At 54.9% G+C, this 15,592-nt stretch overlaps 1 protein-coding gene across 2 annotated transcripts; it reads left to right on the top strand.

Annotated features, from left to right (window-relative positions):
* Window positions 1–209: 209 nt before the first annotated feature.
* ABCG4 (ATP binding cassette subfamily G member 4) lies at window positions 210–13,749 on the top strand. Of its 2 annotated transcripts, XM_027082067.1 has the most exons (15): window positions 210–690; window positions 1,407–1,659; window positions 5,877–5,994; window positions 6,110–6,242; window positions 6,375–6,425; window positions 6,632–6,777; window positions 7,941–8,064; window positions 8,191–8,305; window positions 8,500–8,642; window positions 9,652–9,750; window positions 9,977–10,145; window positions 10,241–10,341; window positions 11,366–11,524; window positions 11,696–11,814; window positions 11,965–13,749. In XM_027082067.1, exons 2-15 carry the CDS (start codon window positions 1,422–1,424, stop codon window positions 12,188–12,190), a joined length of 1,941 nt encoding a protein of 646 aa, XP_026937868.1. In that variant the 5' UTR covers window positions 210–690; window positions 1,407–1,421; the 3' UTR covers window positions 12,191–13,749. The 2 variants fall into 2 exon arrangements, with proteins under 2 accessions (XP_026937868.1, XP_026937869.1); XM_027082068.1 differs by lacking the exons at window positions 210–690; window positions 1,407–1,659 and adding an exon at window positions 4,717–4,771.
* The last annotated feature ends 1,843 nt before the right edge of the window (window positions 13,750–15,592 follow it).

Here is a 15,592-nt window from a genome sequence, read left to right as displayed (position 1 = left end):
GGAGGGGTGGGGGGAGGGAGGATGTCCCACGATTCTTGCTTTCAAAGCATTTTTATCTAGTTTGGGGATTCCCAGGGGATGCCTGAGCTCAAGGGCCAGAACTGAGGGAAATTAATGGGGGGTGGTGGTGGTGGTGCAGACAGGCTGACAGCTCCACAATCCCTTGAGAGTGACGGAATCTGCACCCCCAATTCCCCTCCCCCTCCGCCACCACAGTTGTATAGTCTGTAATCCAGGGACGTGTCCCCACTGAGTGACTTCAGCTCTCCCTTCCTCAGTGCCACCAAGTCGGCCCTTCGCTACCAATTCCCCAGTCCCGGGTCCACAACTGCACTCGCTGCGGCACCCCACGTCGCCGACGCGTCGCTCCCCTTCGCCGTCCTCGCCCCCCGCGGGCTGCGGGGCGGCGCGGGCTCTTTAAGAACAGCGGGAAGGGCGAGCAGCAGCTTGGAGGAGAGCGCAGTCGCCCGGCGGGTTCGGGAGGACAAGGTACCGAAGATCGGGCTCAGGGAACCAGGTGTGCGCGGCCAAGCTGAGTAGGGGCGCGCCCCTGTCGCCCCTCCCCAACCCTGTCATCTCTCTTCAGACCTGAGGCCCGAGCCCTCCCCTGTCGCCCGCCCCGGCCCGGCCCCGGCCCGGCCCGGCCGCCGGGACCGGGAGCCGGGACGCTGGTGCCGCAGCCGAAGGCAGGTAAGAGGGCCTGGAGTCTCCATCCTCCGCCCGCGGCAGCGCTAAGCATCTCGGCTCCGCACCGGCCCGGGGGCACCTCAAGGTGACCAGGCTTGCGGAAGATGGGAGGGGGATGAGCCCGCCATGGGGGGCTTAGTTGGCAGTGGGGATTTTGAGTCCCGGTGGTGCGCCCATCTCTGGGGAGAGCCCAGGGCGCGCGGACCGAGGGGCGCAGGCGGGAGGGGCTAGCCAGGGCGTCTCGCCCAGGGATGGGGAGGGAACGCAACGGGAGGCCCAGAGCCTCCTCTTCCTCCGCCTTCTCCTGGTCCACCCTGTGCTCACCCTGCTACCCTGACCTCCTAGCCTGCAGTCTCCGCCAGCCTCCCCTTCCCACCCACCCCCCATCCAGTCCCCTGGGGCTGCTGGCCTGCGGGGTAAGGAGATTAGAGCCTCCGTGGGGAGGAGGGAGCGGGTGCGGGCTTCGAGGGGCCGAGCTGGGGCCAGGCTAGGGCTGGGGCTGCCCGGGACCGAGGAGAGGTCGGGACTGATCGTTGTTGCGCGGGGAGTGGTGGTTGGGGGAGGGCAGATGCTCTGGCGGTGGGATGTGGGCTGCTCCCAGTAGCTGGTCTACTCTGAGAAGGAGGTGGGGAGTGGGGGCGAGGGCACATTAGAAAGCAAAGGAGCTCTGAGCCAGGGATCGGGGTCTGCCCCAAATTGAGCAGGCCCTCTCCCTGCAGGCCGGCGGCGGCGTGATGGCGGAGAAGGCGCTGGAGGCCGTGGGCTGTGGACTAGGACCTGGGGCTGTGGCCATGGCCGTGGCTCTGGAGGATGGGGCGGAGCCCCCTATGCTGACCACACACCTGAAGAAGGTGGAGAACCACATCACCGAAGCCCAGCGCTTCTCCCACCTACCCAAGCGCTCAGCCGTGGACATCGAGTTTGTGGAGCTGTCCTATTCCGTGAGGGAGGGACCCTGCTGGCGCAAACGGGGTAAGGGAGCAGCCTGATGGGGAGTTGTGAGCCCCCATGAGTTGCCCCTTTGGGAGCATGAGGCCTGGATGTCCCCTCATCTGCAAATCCGGCAGGAGCGGGTCCACTAAAATCTATGCACCTCATTCACTGTGCACACAGCTGAGGTGCCGGGGGTCTGCACTCCCCCTACACCTGTAAGCACCATGGGACACTAGGTTCAATTGGTTATTTCCTCTTCCAAGTTGACACTATCACCTCTGGTCCATGAGGAGTTTTCCTTCGTTGTTTCAGGTAGAGCTCCTGCCTCTGAGGGCTGATATGAGAAAGTAGGGGCTGTGCTGCAGGGGTTGTCCTCAGTGGTTAGCAAAAATCCTTGGACCTACAGAGCTCTGCTAATTTTAAAAGATGTTCTCATTCCTGTCTTCTTACTTCGTTCTTGCCAAAGTCCTCCGAGACATGGAAGGTGAAGGCTTGACAGGATAGATGACATCCATGTATTAGTAATAAGGAAACTGAGGCCCAGAGAAGTTGAGTAACTTGACCAATGTCACACAGCTAATAAGTGGCAGACTTGGGACCAGAAGCCAGGTTTTCCAACTCTCCATGCAGCGTTCCTTTCTCTCTCTTAACTTCCCTGTTAAGCATTCCCATCTCCTCCTTGTTTCTCCCATTAGGACAGTGGGGTAAGGTCTGGCTGGGGCTCTGAGTTCCTTTGAACCCTAAGCATCTCCTGCATCCCTTGCAGCTTTTGCCCCCCACCCCACCCTCCCTGCCCTGGGCAGGTTGAGCTGGGAATAGGGAAGCTGGGGTTTTCTCCAGAGCCCGGGTGTGGATCAGAGGTGGAGCTGGGACATTGTTCTCTGAGGTTTAAGAAATGTTTGGGGTGCTTCAGAGCAGGGCTGAGCCTGAGCTCTCTCTGCACTCCCTACCCTCACTCCCACGAGGGACCAAAAGGTCACAGGGCTTGAACCACTGGAAACTGAGGTATCCGGGCTCCGTGCTCAGCACCTTAACCCTAAGCAGCCTCTCGGCTACCTCCAATGAGGAGGTAGTTGTTATTTTCCTAGCCCTCACAGTTTTAAGGAGAAATGAAGATACAAAAGAAATGTGTCTAGATGGGCCAGCTCTCTTGCTTCAAGCCACCAGCCACAACAAATGGGCACCCCTGACCAGGTCCTTCCCTGCTTTGTCCTTGCCAGCCCCATTCTGCTTTACTGGCCATTTTGCCGTCTTGTCCATCCCTTGCCCCTTTCTCTGCCCTCTGTCCTCCCCTTTCTGCCTTCTCTTTTCACTTGAATCCCTGTCCCCTTCTCTGGAGGACAGAAGGCAATCAGAGGTAGGCAGAGAGGAAAAAGAGCAAGGGGCGTGGAGAGAGGGAGATTTCTGTCTTTCCCACGTAAGGATTTGTCACTCACCTCTCCTAATTACAAAGGACATTTCTTGATTTTTAAAACCCTTTTCTATTAATTATTATTAATTATCTTACTTATTATTCATAGTAACCTTATTATGTCCTTGGGAGGAGATATACTATCCTTATTTTATAGATGAGGAAATGGAGGCCCTGAAGGATTGACTTCATAAAATTGTGAAGAGAGTTACTGACTGAGGCAGACCTAGAACTGTGGTGGGTCTCCATCCTGAAGGCATGGCAGGCCCCTCCCATGCTGAGCAGTTGTGGTCCAGCAGGAGTCCCAAGACATGGGTTCCTAGCCACTTGTAAGCTGTGTGACTTTGGGCAGGCTGCTTACCCTCTCTTGGCCTTACTTTCCTCATCTGTAAACAGGGATGATAAGAATACCCACCACACAGGCTTGTTGTGCGGCTCAGCTGAGATGTTAGCTGTGAAAATGCTTTGTGAAAGGCAAGCATAGGGTGATACTTGAATTCGGCAATAGTGTTCAATCGAGTGCTTGGTGGGGATTAAATGAAGGGAGGGGTCATCACTGTCAATTTCTTCCCCTGCAAAAGAAATTGCTTCCTGTGAGTAGCTCTGAAAGGCATACACTGGCACACACAACCACACATCTTCCTAATTGACGGTGATGATGAATGAGGCAGAGGGTCGGAATCCATGACTTCCCCTCTCCCAGTAAAGAACTTGCTGTGTGTGTGACCTTGGGTAAGTCACTGGATGTCTCTGGGCCCCAGTTGCCTCATCCATGTTGCTACAGCAGTGACTGAGGCAATGAGCTTTGTAAACTGGAAAGCACCATACGGGCATTTGGTGTGATCAGGATCCCAGAGTGGGCAGCAGCTGATCCCCTGTCTGACCGGATATGTCCAGAGGGACGGCTGGGTTCTGTGGAGGGAGGGTGAAAGATCACATCCCTTCACTGCCTCTGCTAAGGAGGTAGAATGGAGAGGGAATTGGGCTCCGTACGGGTGGGAGGAGGGTGGTAGTGAGCAAAGTACCTGGTAGGGGATTGGTGTTTCCGCCTCACTGAGGCAGGTCTGCAAGCACAGCAGGCAAGGCCAGCCTCCTTGGCTTCATTCCTCTCCACCCACTTGTCTCACCAGTTGACTCCATGGAGTCTCTGCCCTTTGTTCCCTGGATTGTATTACATATATGCTGTTGTATAGCAGAGCTTTTCCTCCCAAAGCCTGGAGAGCCTCTGCCTTCCTTTTCCATTTTGAAATGCTGTTCATCCTTCAAGACTTAGCTCAAATGCCACCTCTTCCATGAAGCCACTCCTGATTTTCCCCTTGCCCTTCCATCCTCATCAATTCCATTTTCTGCATTCTCATTGCACATGATTTGTACTTCTGTTATAACCCTTATTTTATCTTTCTTCAGATCCATAGATGGTTTCTTGTCCATCTTTTTAACCTAGACTATCACCATCTTGAGTGCAGGAACTATGTCTTCCTCATTCTTTTGGTGCACTGTCTGGTACAGAGCTTGGAATGTAGTATATATCAATAAGCGCTTGCCAAATGGGATTAATTATAAAATGTCACTTGTTTTTAATGGGCTCTATGTGCCAAGCACTGTGTCATATGCTTTACATATATTATCTCATTGAATCCTTATAGCAACCCTATGAGATAGGTATTATCATCCTCATTTTACAGATGAGGGACCTGGAGCTCAGAGAGGTTAAGCAACTTGCCCAAGGTCACACAGCTGGTAAGTGCGGAGCCAGAATTTGAACGTAGATCCACCCAACTCCAAACTGGTTCTCTTAATGCATATGCTGCCTCCCAGTGAGTGAATGAACGGTGAGACTTTACTGGGCCATGTTAGGGTCTGCAGAGACAAGCCTGGTGGGCAGAGAGAGCACCCCGAAGAAGGCTTTTTAGAATGAGGCCAAGGCTCTGAGAACACACACTCATAGAACCAACACTTACTGAGCATCTAGTATGTGCCAGCCAGTCTGCTAAGGTTACAAAGACCCTTCCCCCAAGGAGCTCACTGACTAAGAGGCTGGAGGAGGGGAATGAGGGGCAGGCACATGAAGTAACAAACGTGTTGACATATGAGAAGTGCTGTGGGAGTGCAGAGGACAGCCAGCCAGCTCAGGCTGGATCGCTGGGAAAGCCTTCCTGGAGGGGATGAGCGAGTGGCCGCTGTGTTTACAGAAGAGTAGAGTCTACTGTAACTTTGATCTCCTCTCCACGCCCATCCGTCAGATGTGGAGGTTTTCCCACGACCTTCAGAAGAGCACTGCCGGGCTTCCCTGGTGGCACAATGGTTAAGAATCCGGCTGCCAGTGCAGGGGACAAGGGTTCAAGCCCTGGTCCGGGAGGATCCCACATGCCGCGGAGCAACTAAGCCCGTGCGCCACAACTACTGAGCCTGTGCTCTAGAGCCCGTGAGCCACAACTACTGAAGCCCGCGTACCTAGAGTTTGTGCTCCGCTACAAGAGAAGCCATCGCGATGAGAAGCCTGCACACCGCAACGAAGAGTAGCCCCCCGCTCGCCGCAACTACAGAAAGCCCGCGCGCAGCAACAAAGACCCAATGCAGCCCAAAATAAATAAATTAATTAATTAAAAAAAAAAAAGAAGAACATTGTCACCTTGGGTACTTTGACATTAGTGGTGGTCGTTTCTAGGGGGACGGGATGAGAGGGTATAGGTTATTGTTGGGGCTCTGAGGGTCTCTCCTCCATCCTAACCAATTCACAGTGAGCAGGGACTGCCTATTTCACTGACAGCCATGGCTCCTAAGAGTTTGGGGTGTCTCTGTTCACTGTAGCCCTGATCAAAAGTTCCTCCCTCCCTCACTGCAGGTTATAAGACTCTCCTTAAGTGCCTATCAGGTAAATTCTGCCGCCGGGAGCTGATTGGCATCATGGGCCCCTCAGGGGCTGGCAAGTCCACGTTCATGAACATCTTGGCAGGATACAGGTGAGGACAAGGCTGGGGTAGAGTGGGGGCAGGACCAGGCAGAGGGGTCCCCTGGGGAGCACAGAAGTTGTTCTGAAGTGACGCTGAGCCCCATCCCCAACCAACGTTCCTTCAGGGAGTCTGGAATGAAGGGGCAGATCCTGGTCAACGGGAGGCCGAGGGAACTGAGGACCTTCCGAAAGATGTCCTGTTACATCATGCAGGACGACATGCTGCTGCCACACCTCACAGTGTTGGAGGCCATGATGGTGAGAGCAGGGTGGCCAGCCCCTCCTCCTAGTTCTCCCTGTATCTGCTGTCCCCGTCCTTCCCATTGGCTAAGGGGTCAAGCCTGTGCCCCCTCCCACACATATCTGATCCGCCTTCTCTCTGGGCCCCAGGTCTCTGCTAACCTGAAGCTAAGTGAGAAGCAGGAGGTGAAGAAGGAGCTGGTGAGTGGGGGAGGGTGGGGGGAGGGGGATGGGACAGCTGCCCTTTTCAGTGCTGCTGAGTTCTGGGGCCCCCGAGTTGGGTGGTAGGAGAGGGGTGGCCAAGGCTGGGACATCATGCTTCAGGGAGATGCTTACTTAAATTGGGGTGGTGCTGGGGGAAGCAGAGACTCTGAAGCTGACCTGGGGTGGGTGGGCGGCCGGGCCAGGTGACAGAGATCCTGACAGCACTGGGCCTGATGTCCTGCTCCCACACGAGGACAGCCCTACTCTCCGGAGGGCAGAGGAAGCGCCTGGCCATCGCCCTGGAGCTGGTCAACAACCCACCTGTCATGTTCTTTGATGAGCCCACCAGGTATCTCTCCCGCTCCTCTCCCACCAGGATGCCTCCTCCCCTCAGCCCAGAGCCAGGGCTAGAGGCTGCATCTGCTCCACTGCTGGAGACAAGAGCATGTGTTTGCAGCCTCCTGGGACCAGAGAAGGGCTCCACCCCTGCCAGTCCTGTTGCCATAGCAGCCCCATCCTTCACCCTAGCAGAAATCCCGATGTCCTCCTTGACAGATGTCGCCTCGCCTGCTCCTTCTCTCCCCCACAGCCAATCAATCGCCAAGTCCTGCTTTTTCTACGTTCTTTTTCCATCTCTCAGATTCACCCCACCCCCATTCTTAGTGCCAGTGCTTAAATTCAGGACATCATCAACTCTTGCCTGCATTTCTGCAATAGACTCCTATCTCCTCATCTCCAGTCTCTCCCAGCCCATCCTTCTTCCAAACTGCAACCAGAGTGAACTTTCTAAAAGAAAAGTCTGGCAATACTCACTCCCCTGCTTAAAAATATGCAGTGATTCCCATTTGCCCTCAGAATGAAGTCAGAGGACTTACAAGGTCCTGGTCTGAACCTATTTCTCTGGCCTCACGTCTTGCTTCACACTGTCTTGTATTTCATGCTCTAATAATACTGAATCACTTATAATTCTCTTAGTCCAGCCATGTGTTTCATGCCTCTGAGCTTTGCACATGCTGTGTCTTCTGCCTGGAATGCCCTTCACCACCGCACCTGCCCTTCCTCCCTCCCTCACCTGGCTTCGCTCTTTCTTCTGCCAGACGCACTCAGGAACCTTTTCTGACTCCCCTCCAACACCTTTGTACAACAGAGCTGAATCCTCCCCCCACTTCACCCCATGTTTCTACAGCATGGTGCACATTACCTCAAATGATCTGTGCATTTCTCTCTCTCTCCCTCCCAACCAGAGTCTATGTCTTATTTATTCATCTTTGTAATCCCAGTGCCTGGCATTCAACAGGTGCTTAATAATAGCTTGTTACACCTAACAGTACTCTGGGCTTCTTGGTACCTCCAAATGCCTGAATCGTACAGTGTGGATGGGATAAAGCGATGGCCAGGGTGACCCCCTTCCTGCCAGCTCCCTCGCCCTCATAGCAGCTGCCCCACCCAAACAGTCCCTTCCCTTGTCTCTGCCCACCTCACCCCGCCCCCTGGTGGCCTCTCTCTGGACAGTGGTCTGGACAGCGCTTCCTGTTTCCAAGTGGTGTCCCTCATGAAGTCTCTGGCCCAGGGGGGCCGTACTATCATCTGCACCATCCACCAGCCCAGTGCCAAGCTCTTTGAGATGTTTGACAAGGTGAGGGTCTCTAGGACTCAAAGGTGACCGGCCTGCGATAGGGAGAGGGAAGGGGTCCGTAGAGGTGTCGTGGGGCCTGCCTGACCCGCTCGTGGTGTTTTCCTTGTCCTTCTCTTTCTGCCTCAGCTCTACATCCTGAGCCAGGGTCAGTGCATCTTCAAGGGCGTGGTCACCAACCTGATCCCCTATCTGAAGGGGCTCGGCCTGCACTGCCCCACCTACCACAACCCAGCTGACTTCAGTGAGTGGGGGCCTGTTGGTAGGGGCTGGGTTATGGTGGCGGGCCAAACCTGGGGGTTCAGATCATGCATTTGGGCCTCCCAGGGGCAGAGATCTCACTGTCGCCTGCCTTCCGCGCACACCCTAGGAAGGGCTGGCTTGCCCTTGGGAAGCAAGGATAGATCTTAGCTGAGCACACCCCTCTGTGTCCCCCAGTCATCGAGGTGGCCTCTGGCGAGTACGGAGACCTGAATCCCCTGCTGTTCAGGGCTGTGCAGAATGGGCTCTGTGCCATGGCAGAGAAGAAGAGCAGCCCTGAGAAGAATGAGGTCCCTGCCCCCTGTCCCCCTTGCCCTCCGGTGAGTAGGGGTGGAGAGGGCAGAGTGCAGAGTGGGGGAGGAGAGAGAGGACCTTGGACATGGCCCTGCCAAAGAGGACATGCCCCAGAGGCATCACAACCACTGGGTACTTAGAAAGAACCCAGGACTTGGAATAGATCTGCTATTAGCTGTGTGACTTTGGGCACATTACTTAACCCCTCTGAGCTTCGACTTTCTCATTCATTTGTTCAACAAATTCTTACTGAGCATCTGTAGCACGTTGTCCTTAGTGCCACCTGGTAAGCAAGACTGAAGCTGTCTCTGGCCTCGTGACCAGTGTGGTTTACTATCATCACTAACTTGGAGGTGATGATACTTATTTCACAGGGTTATTGGGGGGACTGATTAGATCATCACACAAAGCTCTTCGCACCGTAGCTGGTACAGTTGGTGTTCATTCCATGCCAGCTCTTTTCCTTAAGTGAGATACTATAACCCTGGAAGACTGGGAGGGTTATTGTTGCTGTTGTCATCATTATTTTTTTTTGTCATCATTATTATCATTGTTAATAATATTGTGAAACTGGTGGCATAAAGGTATTATACCCTTAGGGTAAATGTTTTCAATGGATTAAAGAGTAGTGACTGGGGAATTCCCTGGTGGTCCAGTGGTTAGGACTCTGTGATTTCACTGCCAAGGGTGTGGGTTCGATCCCTGGTCGGCCAGTAAGCTGCGCAGTGCGGCCAAAAAAATAAATAAATGAATAAAATAAATAAAGAGAAGTGACTGATCTATTAGTAGCCCCCATGGGTGTCCTTAACTCCTTTCTATCTCCTCCCTCCCAAGTTTTTTCTCCCTCTTTGTGTCTCGCTCTGAATCCCACTCTGATTCACACCGCTAAGGCCAGCTTCCAGGTACCCAACTCAATGGTGGAGAATTCTGGAGGACCCTTGCCCCAGGGACGGGCTCAGGGGTTTTCCCACCAGCTGAGCTGGGTGCGTGGTGGGGGGTAGGGTAGGCTCACCTGATCCAGTGTCCTCCCTCCAGGAAGTGGATCCCATTGAAAGCCACACGTTTGCCACCAGCACCCTCACACAGTTCTGCATCCTCTTCAAGAGGACCTTCTTGTCCATCCTCAGGGACACGGTGAGACATCAGGTTGGGGGAGGGGAGGCTGGCATAAGCCTGGCCTTGTTGGGTGTAGGATCCCAGCAGCTGGGATGGTGATGGGGCCCCTCCCCCAACAGCTCCCCCTAATGCCCCCTGTGGGTCCCTGTGCTTGTGAGGGCATGCCCACATTCCTACCCAAGTGTGACCTGCCCATCCCTAGCCTGTGATCCATCCCCACTCCTCGTCATCACCCCTCACACAGGTCCTGACCCACCTGCGGTTTATGTCCCATGTGGTGATCGGCGTGCTTATTGGTCTCCTCTACCTGCACATCGGTGACGATGCCAGCAAGGTCTTCAACAACACGGGCTGCCTCTTCTTCTCCATGCTCTTCCTCATGTTTGCCGCCCTGATGCCAACTGTGCTCACCTGTGAGCCGAGCTGCCCTGGGCGTGGGACGGGAGTGGGAGGCACGGGGTAAGCCCAGGGTGCTGGACAGCTGTGCCTAATCGGCCTGTGTCCTCAGTCCCCTTAGAGATGGCCGTCTTCATGAGGGAGCATCTCAACTACTGGTACAGCCTCAAAGCGTACTACCTGGCCAAGACCATGGCCGATGTGCCCTTCCAGGTGAGCCTCTTCCTCCCCCGCCACTGCCTCCCTCCTGTCTTGCTCCTTCCATCCTTGCTTGCTTGCCTCCCTTAACCTTGTTACCTGCCATCCTTTCCTTGACTTCTTCTCACTTAGCAACAGGTGGTGAGCACCTACCATGCACCAGGCTCCATGCCAGGCACTAGGGATATAGCAACAAACATGATGGAAGTAGTCCTGACCTTGTGGAACTTATGTTCCGGTGAGAATAAGAGAGGACAAACAGAAAATGATGAAAATAACAGCCCTACAGATGACTCTGTGAATCTTATTCGAGGCAGTAGAGAATAGCGTGGGCTCTGGAGCCGTTCTGCTCCTCGTTAGCTGTGAGACATTGGGCAAGTCACCTAATCACTCTTTGCTTTAGGGTCTCATCTATAAAATGGAATGATGCTTGTATCTACCTCGGGATTGTTTATGAGAAGGAAATGAGTTAATACATGTAAAGTACTTCCACTACCCTGTTCCAAGCACCAGGGCCACCAATAATCCGTAGGGCACCTTTAAGCAAGTTAGAAAACGTGTCCCTTCCTCAGGGTGGAGGCTGCACTGTGCTAGGGTGAGAAGAGCTCAGCTGGGGCTCCACCTCTGGTTGCCTCTTGGTTGGGCGCCTTGTGCAGGGAAGAACTTGCCCTACTGTACGTGGTAGGCTCGGTCCCTGTCCTCCAGGAGTTGATGGCATCCAGGGGAACAAAACCCTCTCATATATACAGTTAATTAATTAACAATATAAGGAATATGCTGGTCCAGATGGGAAGGACCTTCAGAGAAGTCACCGTGCCTGAACGGGTCCGAGCGGGCCTGATGGAAGAGGTGAGACTGGAGGATGAATGAGGTTCTCAGAGCCGGGGTGGAAGGGGATGTGTCAAGTTCATGCGACTGCGTTAACAGGAGTGCAGAGGCCGGAGCAGGCACGGATGCTCTAGCAATTGCTGTCCTGGAGGTTCTGCCTGGGGGGAGTGGAGGGTCTTGGCCTCTGCCCAGCCCTGTGCGCACTCCCCAGGTGGTGTGCCCGGTGGTGTACTGCAGCATCGTGTACTGGATGACAGGCCAGCCAGCTGAGACCAGCCGCTTCCTGCTCTTCTCAGCCCTGGCCACCGCCACGGCCTTGGTGGCCCAGTCTTTGGGGCTGCTGATTGGAGCTGCCTCCAACTCCCTACAGGTGAGGGGCTGGTGGGTGGCGACCCCCAAGAGGGGGGACGGAGTCTGCTGGAAGGAATCAGGGGCTGGCCTAAGGAATGGGATGGATCTATGGGAAACCTGGGGGCCACCCCAGTCCTGGGTCTGTCCAGATCACCCCTGTGACGGCCCGGTCGCCTTCCCTCCCCTCCAGGTGGCCACATTTGTGGGCCCAGTTACCGCCATCCCTGTCCTCTTGTTCTCCGGTTTCTTTGTCAGCTTCAAAACCATCCCCACTTACCTGCAGTGGAGCTCCTACCTCTCCTATGTCAGGTCGGTGCCCCTTCCTCACCATCTGCCCCTGCTCCTCCCTGTAGGAGGCCACGCCCCAAGCGTGAGAGATTGCACCTGGGCTCTAGCAGTTTGCCCAGGGAGCAGGGTCCCTGTGCTCTGTGTCCCGCTCTGATGCCCTTGCTTGCCTAGGTATGGCTTTGAGGGTGTGATTCTGACCATCTATGGCATGGAGCGAGGAGACCTGACCTGCTTGGAGGAACGCTGCCCTTTCCAGGAACCACAGAGCATCCTCCGAGCGCTGGATGTGGAGGATGCCAAGCTCTACATGGACTTCCTGGTCTTGGGCATCTTTTTTCTGGCCCTGCGGCTGCTGGCATACCTTGTGCTCCGTTACCGGGTCAAGTCAGAGAGATAGAGCTTTGCCCTGGCCTGCGCCCCAGCCCCTGCAGCAGGAAGCCCCCGGCCCCGGCCCTTTGGGACTGTTTTAACCTTGTAGACTTGGGCCCTGGCTGCTGGTGCAGCCGTCCTCCCCTCTCTCAGATCCTCCACAGGCTGGCTGTTGGACTGCGCTCCCAGCTGTGGCCCTGGGGCTGGGGGTGCCAGGCCTCCCCGCCACGCCCAGGAGTCTTCCCAAGTTGATGCGATCTGTAGGTCTGTAGCTTCCTCCCTCCTCTTTCCAACATCTGCATGCAAAGACCACGGGGAGGCTGCCACCCGCCTTCTGCCCCCACAACTCCCCTCCTCTGTTGTCTGTCTGGGAGCCCCAGGCTCTCCAGGCCCCCTGACAACTGACCAAAGTGGCCCCCCTGGGGGTCCCCACCACACAAGTGTTTCTAAACTGGGCTGTTATAAGGTTGGTGTTCCAGGGCTGGGCCCTGGTGGGGTCCCCTGGATGTCCCATTTGGACGTTGGAATGGAGCAGGGATGGACTCTGGAAGTCTCTTCCTCCTCCTCACCTCTCCCTGCCCCTAGACCCTGGCTGATTTGGACAATCTGTTGGGACAGAAGCTGGGTTTTCTGTCTGGATCATCCCTCCCAATCCTGGGGATTGGAGAGGCCTGGCGCCGTGGGCTGTCCCCTGGACTCCTCCCCGTCACCTCTGGTGGGGGCTGGGCCTGTGGCACCTCTGCAATAATGTCTGTGTTTCTCTCCCATCCGCCACTGGAACTGGAGAATGCACTTTATTCTCGGGGGTGAGTGGGAGAAGACCCAAGCCTCCTTTCTCGCTGCTCGCCTGGTCCCACAATGCTCCCTCACCTCTCCTGAGTTACAGGCACATATATGCGAACAGGCAATCTCAGCCCTACACACGCTCGCTGTCCCGCTGTGGCTCACAGGAAGAGTGATGGTGGTGGTGACGGTGGGTGCTGTGGGAAGGGCTGTGTCAACCTCCTCCTGGGGATTCCGCATTGATTCTAAGGATGAGGCTGGTGCTGCCCGGGGCGTCTCCAGGATCTGCAGGTGTCTACCCACCAGTCTTCCCTCCCTCCCTCCGTCCCAAGCCAGGGGTGGCACAGGGCACCAGCTCCCTGGAGTGCAGGAGCCCACACGAGCACAAGCATGAGCATAAGATGGACTTGGCCGCTGCCACCCCATGGCTCTTCTTTTGTGTGTCAAGCTGGCGGTCTCACTCCCCCTCTCCTTCCATGGCCACTTGCTGCTCATTCAAACTCTTGTCCGCGTCTCTCCACCTGCTTTCTATCAGCCAAGGTGGGCCCTGGGCACCAGAGCAGCATGCCCACGGCACCAGAGCGACAGACACACCTAGAACATGTCTAGCTTTCCTGGGGGTGCGGGTCCAGGCTCATTCTTCTTCTGATTTCACCTTCCCCTAGGGCTCTTGTCCCCCCTTTGTCCTGTACACACACCTCTCTACCTTCCTTGCCCTGCCACGGATTCTCCCCATCACACAGAGATGCCAGTTGTATTTGTGGGAGTTCACCCATTATTAATAAAACCTATATTTATACAGTATGCAGTGTGTAAATGTGTGTGGGTCTGGCACCTGGTACCATGGGCCGTGAGAGCTCTTGGCAAGTCTATGAGCTTCAGGGAGGCTGTGGCAGGGGATGGGAAGTCAAGCTGGTGAATGTGTATCTTATGGGATATTTGTATCAAGCTTCACGTCTTACAGATGCTTATGTTCATTATCTCAAGGGAGTGTCAGGTCAACCCTGCATTATCTCTCACGACAATCCATTTTGCAGATGAGCGAACTGAGACTTGGATTAAGTAACTTGCCCAAGGACCCTTAGCTAATGGAAGCGGGAACCAGCTCTGACAACCAGGTCTTCTGCCTCCGGACTCCTCATCCTTGGCCTCGGCCCAAGATGCTTGTTACTGGTGGATCTGCAAGCTTCGTGCAGGGGCTCTGTGTCTGTTGCATAGGTGCATTCTTGCCTGAGTGATATGTGACTCTCTTTTCAGAACTCACTGAGCCCTGGTTCCCCAGTTGTGCCTATGGGGGAGTGGGGAGGTTAGGGGCTGTGAAGGCAGTGAGAAGCAGAAAGCCCCAGGGACCTAAGCCCCAGGATGAGGGTGGCAGGAACCCCACTGGGCTCAGCACAACTTTCCTCATTTCTTCCTCGCTTCTTTCCTACCAAGCCACACTCCCATGGCCAAACCATCAACCACCAGGACTACAAATGGCTCTGGTAGCCTGAGATTTGGAGTAGGCAATTGTCCAGAAGGTCTTGAGGGCTGGTGGCAGGATGACCCAAGAAGCAGTACCTTGTCTCTCCCTCTTCCCTCCTGATCCTGAGCTTGGGGACTAAAGGAAGGGGCTGCCATCAGTCCTGCTGGCTGCCTGGAATACCCTACTTGTGATATGCCCTGGGCTAGGGTAGGGCCCCATCTATGACCAGATGGGTGCTTGCCTGGAGATGGACTAACTTTGTTTCTTATGGGGGTGGGAGCGGGGCGGGGGTGGGAAGTGGGGCATGGGAATGGGAAGTGGGAAGTCTGAGTCCTAGCTCCTGGAATTCTAGCTAGCTTGAGGGGGCTCTCTGGGCGCCACCTTCTCCCTGGAATGATACCAATACGTGGCTCCTAAAAGTCAGAGGGCACAAAATTCTGCCACTATATAGTCTTTCTTAAGATTCTTCATTTTTACTCTTTCTCTTTTAAGATGAAATTTAAAATACTCCCCAAAGAGTAAAATTTGTAAGTTCACACATCTGTAAGTTCCCCTTGGAGCTAAAGGAAATGAACAGCCATTCCAGAGCCAGCAAGGGCCATTCAGGCCCCGAGAACATTCGTAGAGCGGCTCACATATTTGGGAAGAAAGCTCTTTTGATTCTTGGAGCACCCCCATGAGGCTACTAGGATGAGTATGATCATTTCCTCCTTTTACAGAGAAGGAAACCAAGGCTTGGAGAAGCGACTTGAGCGAGCTCTCAAGATGCTGTGCTCTTTGCCCTGGAGAACCACCTGCAATTTCTCCCCCCACCGGTCTCAGTAACCTGCAGAGGGGGGGCATCCAAGCATGTTTTGAAATGGGCCCACTCTCCCTGAATGCCGAACTTCCTGGACCCAGAGATCATTTCCTTCAACGCAGCTGCCTTCTGTGACCGGGTCTGTGCAAGGTGCTGGAGGGCAGAGATGACCAAAGCCCTTCTCTGCGCTGTGGCTCTATAGCACCTGCTGCCCCAACCTGAGGTCCAACGACAGAGCACATGCCCACAGTGTGACTCACAGTACTTCTGTCTGCAAGAGGCCAGTCAAATTATATGTTATTAATAAAACCTACATGGCTGTCGTGCCCGCTGAGGGGTGGGGGAGGGGAATGTCTTGCTCTGAGCTGCGTCCAGTAACACAG

Source organism: Aethalodelphis obliquidens, unplaced genomic scaffold (assembly GCF_003676395.1).
Source record: "Aethalodelphis obliquidens isolate GAN/ISIS:26980383/991018 unplaced genomic scaffold, ASM367639v1 scaffold46, whole genome shotgun sequence".
Classification (NCBI taxonomy): domain Eukaryota; kingdom Metazoa; phylum Chordata; class Mammalia; order Artiodactyla; family Delphinidae; genus Aethalodelphis; species Aethalodelphis obliquidens.
Note: the sequence above shows the minus strand (reverse complement) of the source record. Positions and strands in the feature narration are given on the sequence as shown.

Excerpts from the sequence above, each read along its gene's own strand:
- ABCG4 (XM_027082067.1), top strand. The coding sequence starts at position 1,422 with ATGGCGGAGAAGGCGCTGGAGGCCGTGGGCTGTGGACTAGGACCTGGG. Across the intron at positions 8,065-8,190 it reads TCTTTGAGATGTTTGACAAG|CTCTACATCCTGAGCCAGGG; the intron begins GTGAGGGTCTCT and ends TTTCTGCCTCAG. Across the intron at positions 11,525-11,695 it reads CTGCCTCCAACTCCCTACAG|GTGGCCACATTTGTGGGCCC; the intron begins GTGAGGGGCTGG and ends CCTCCCCTCCAG.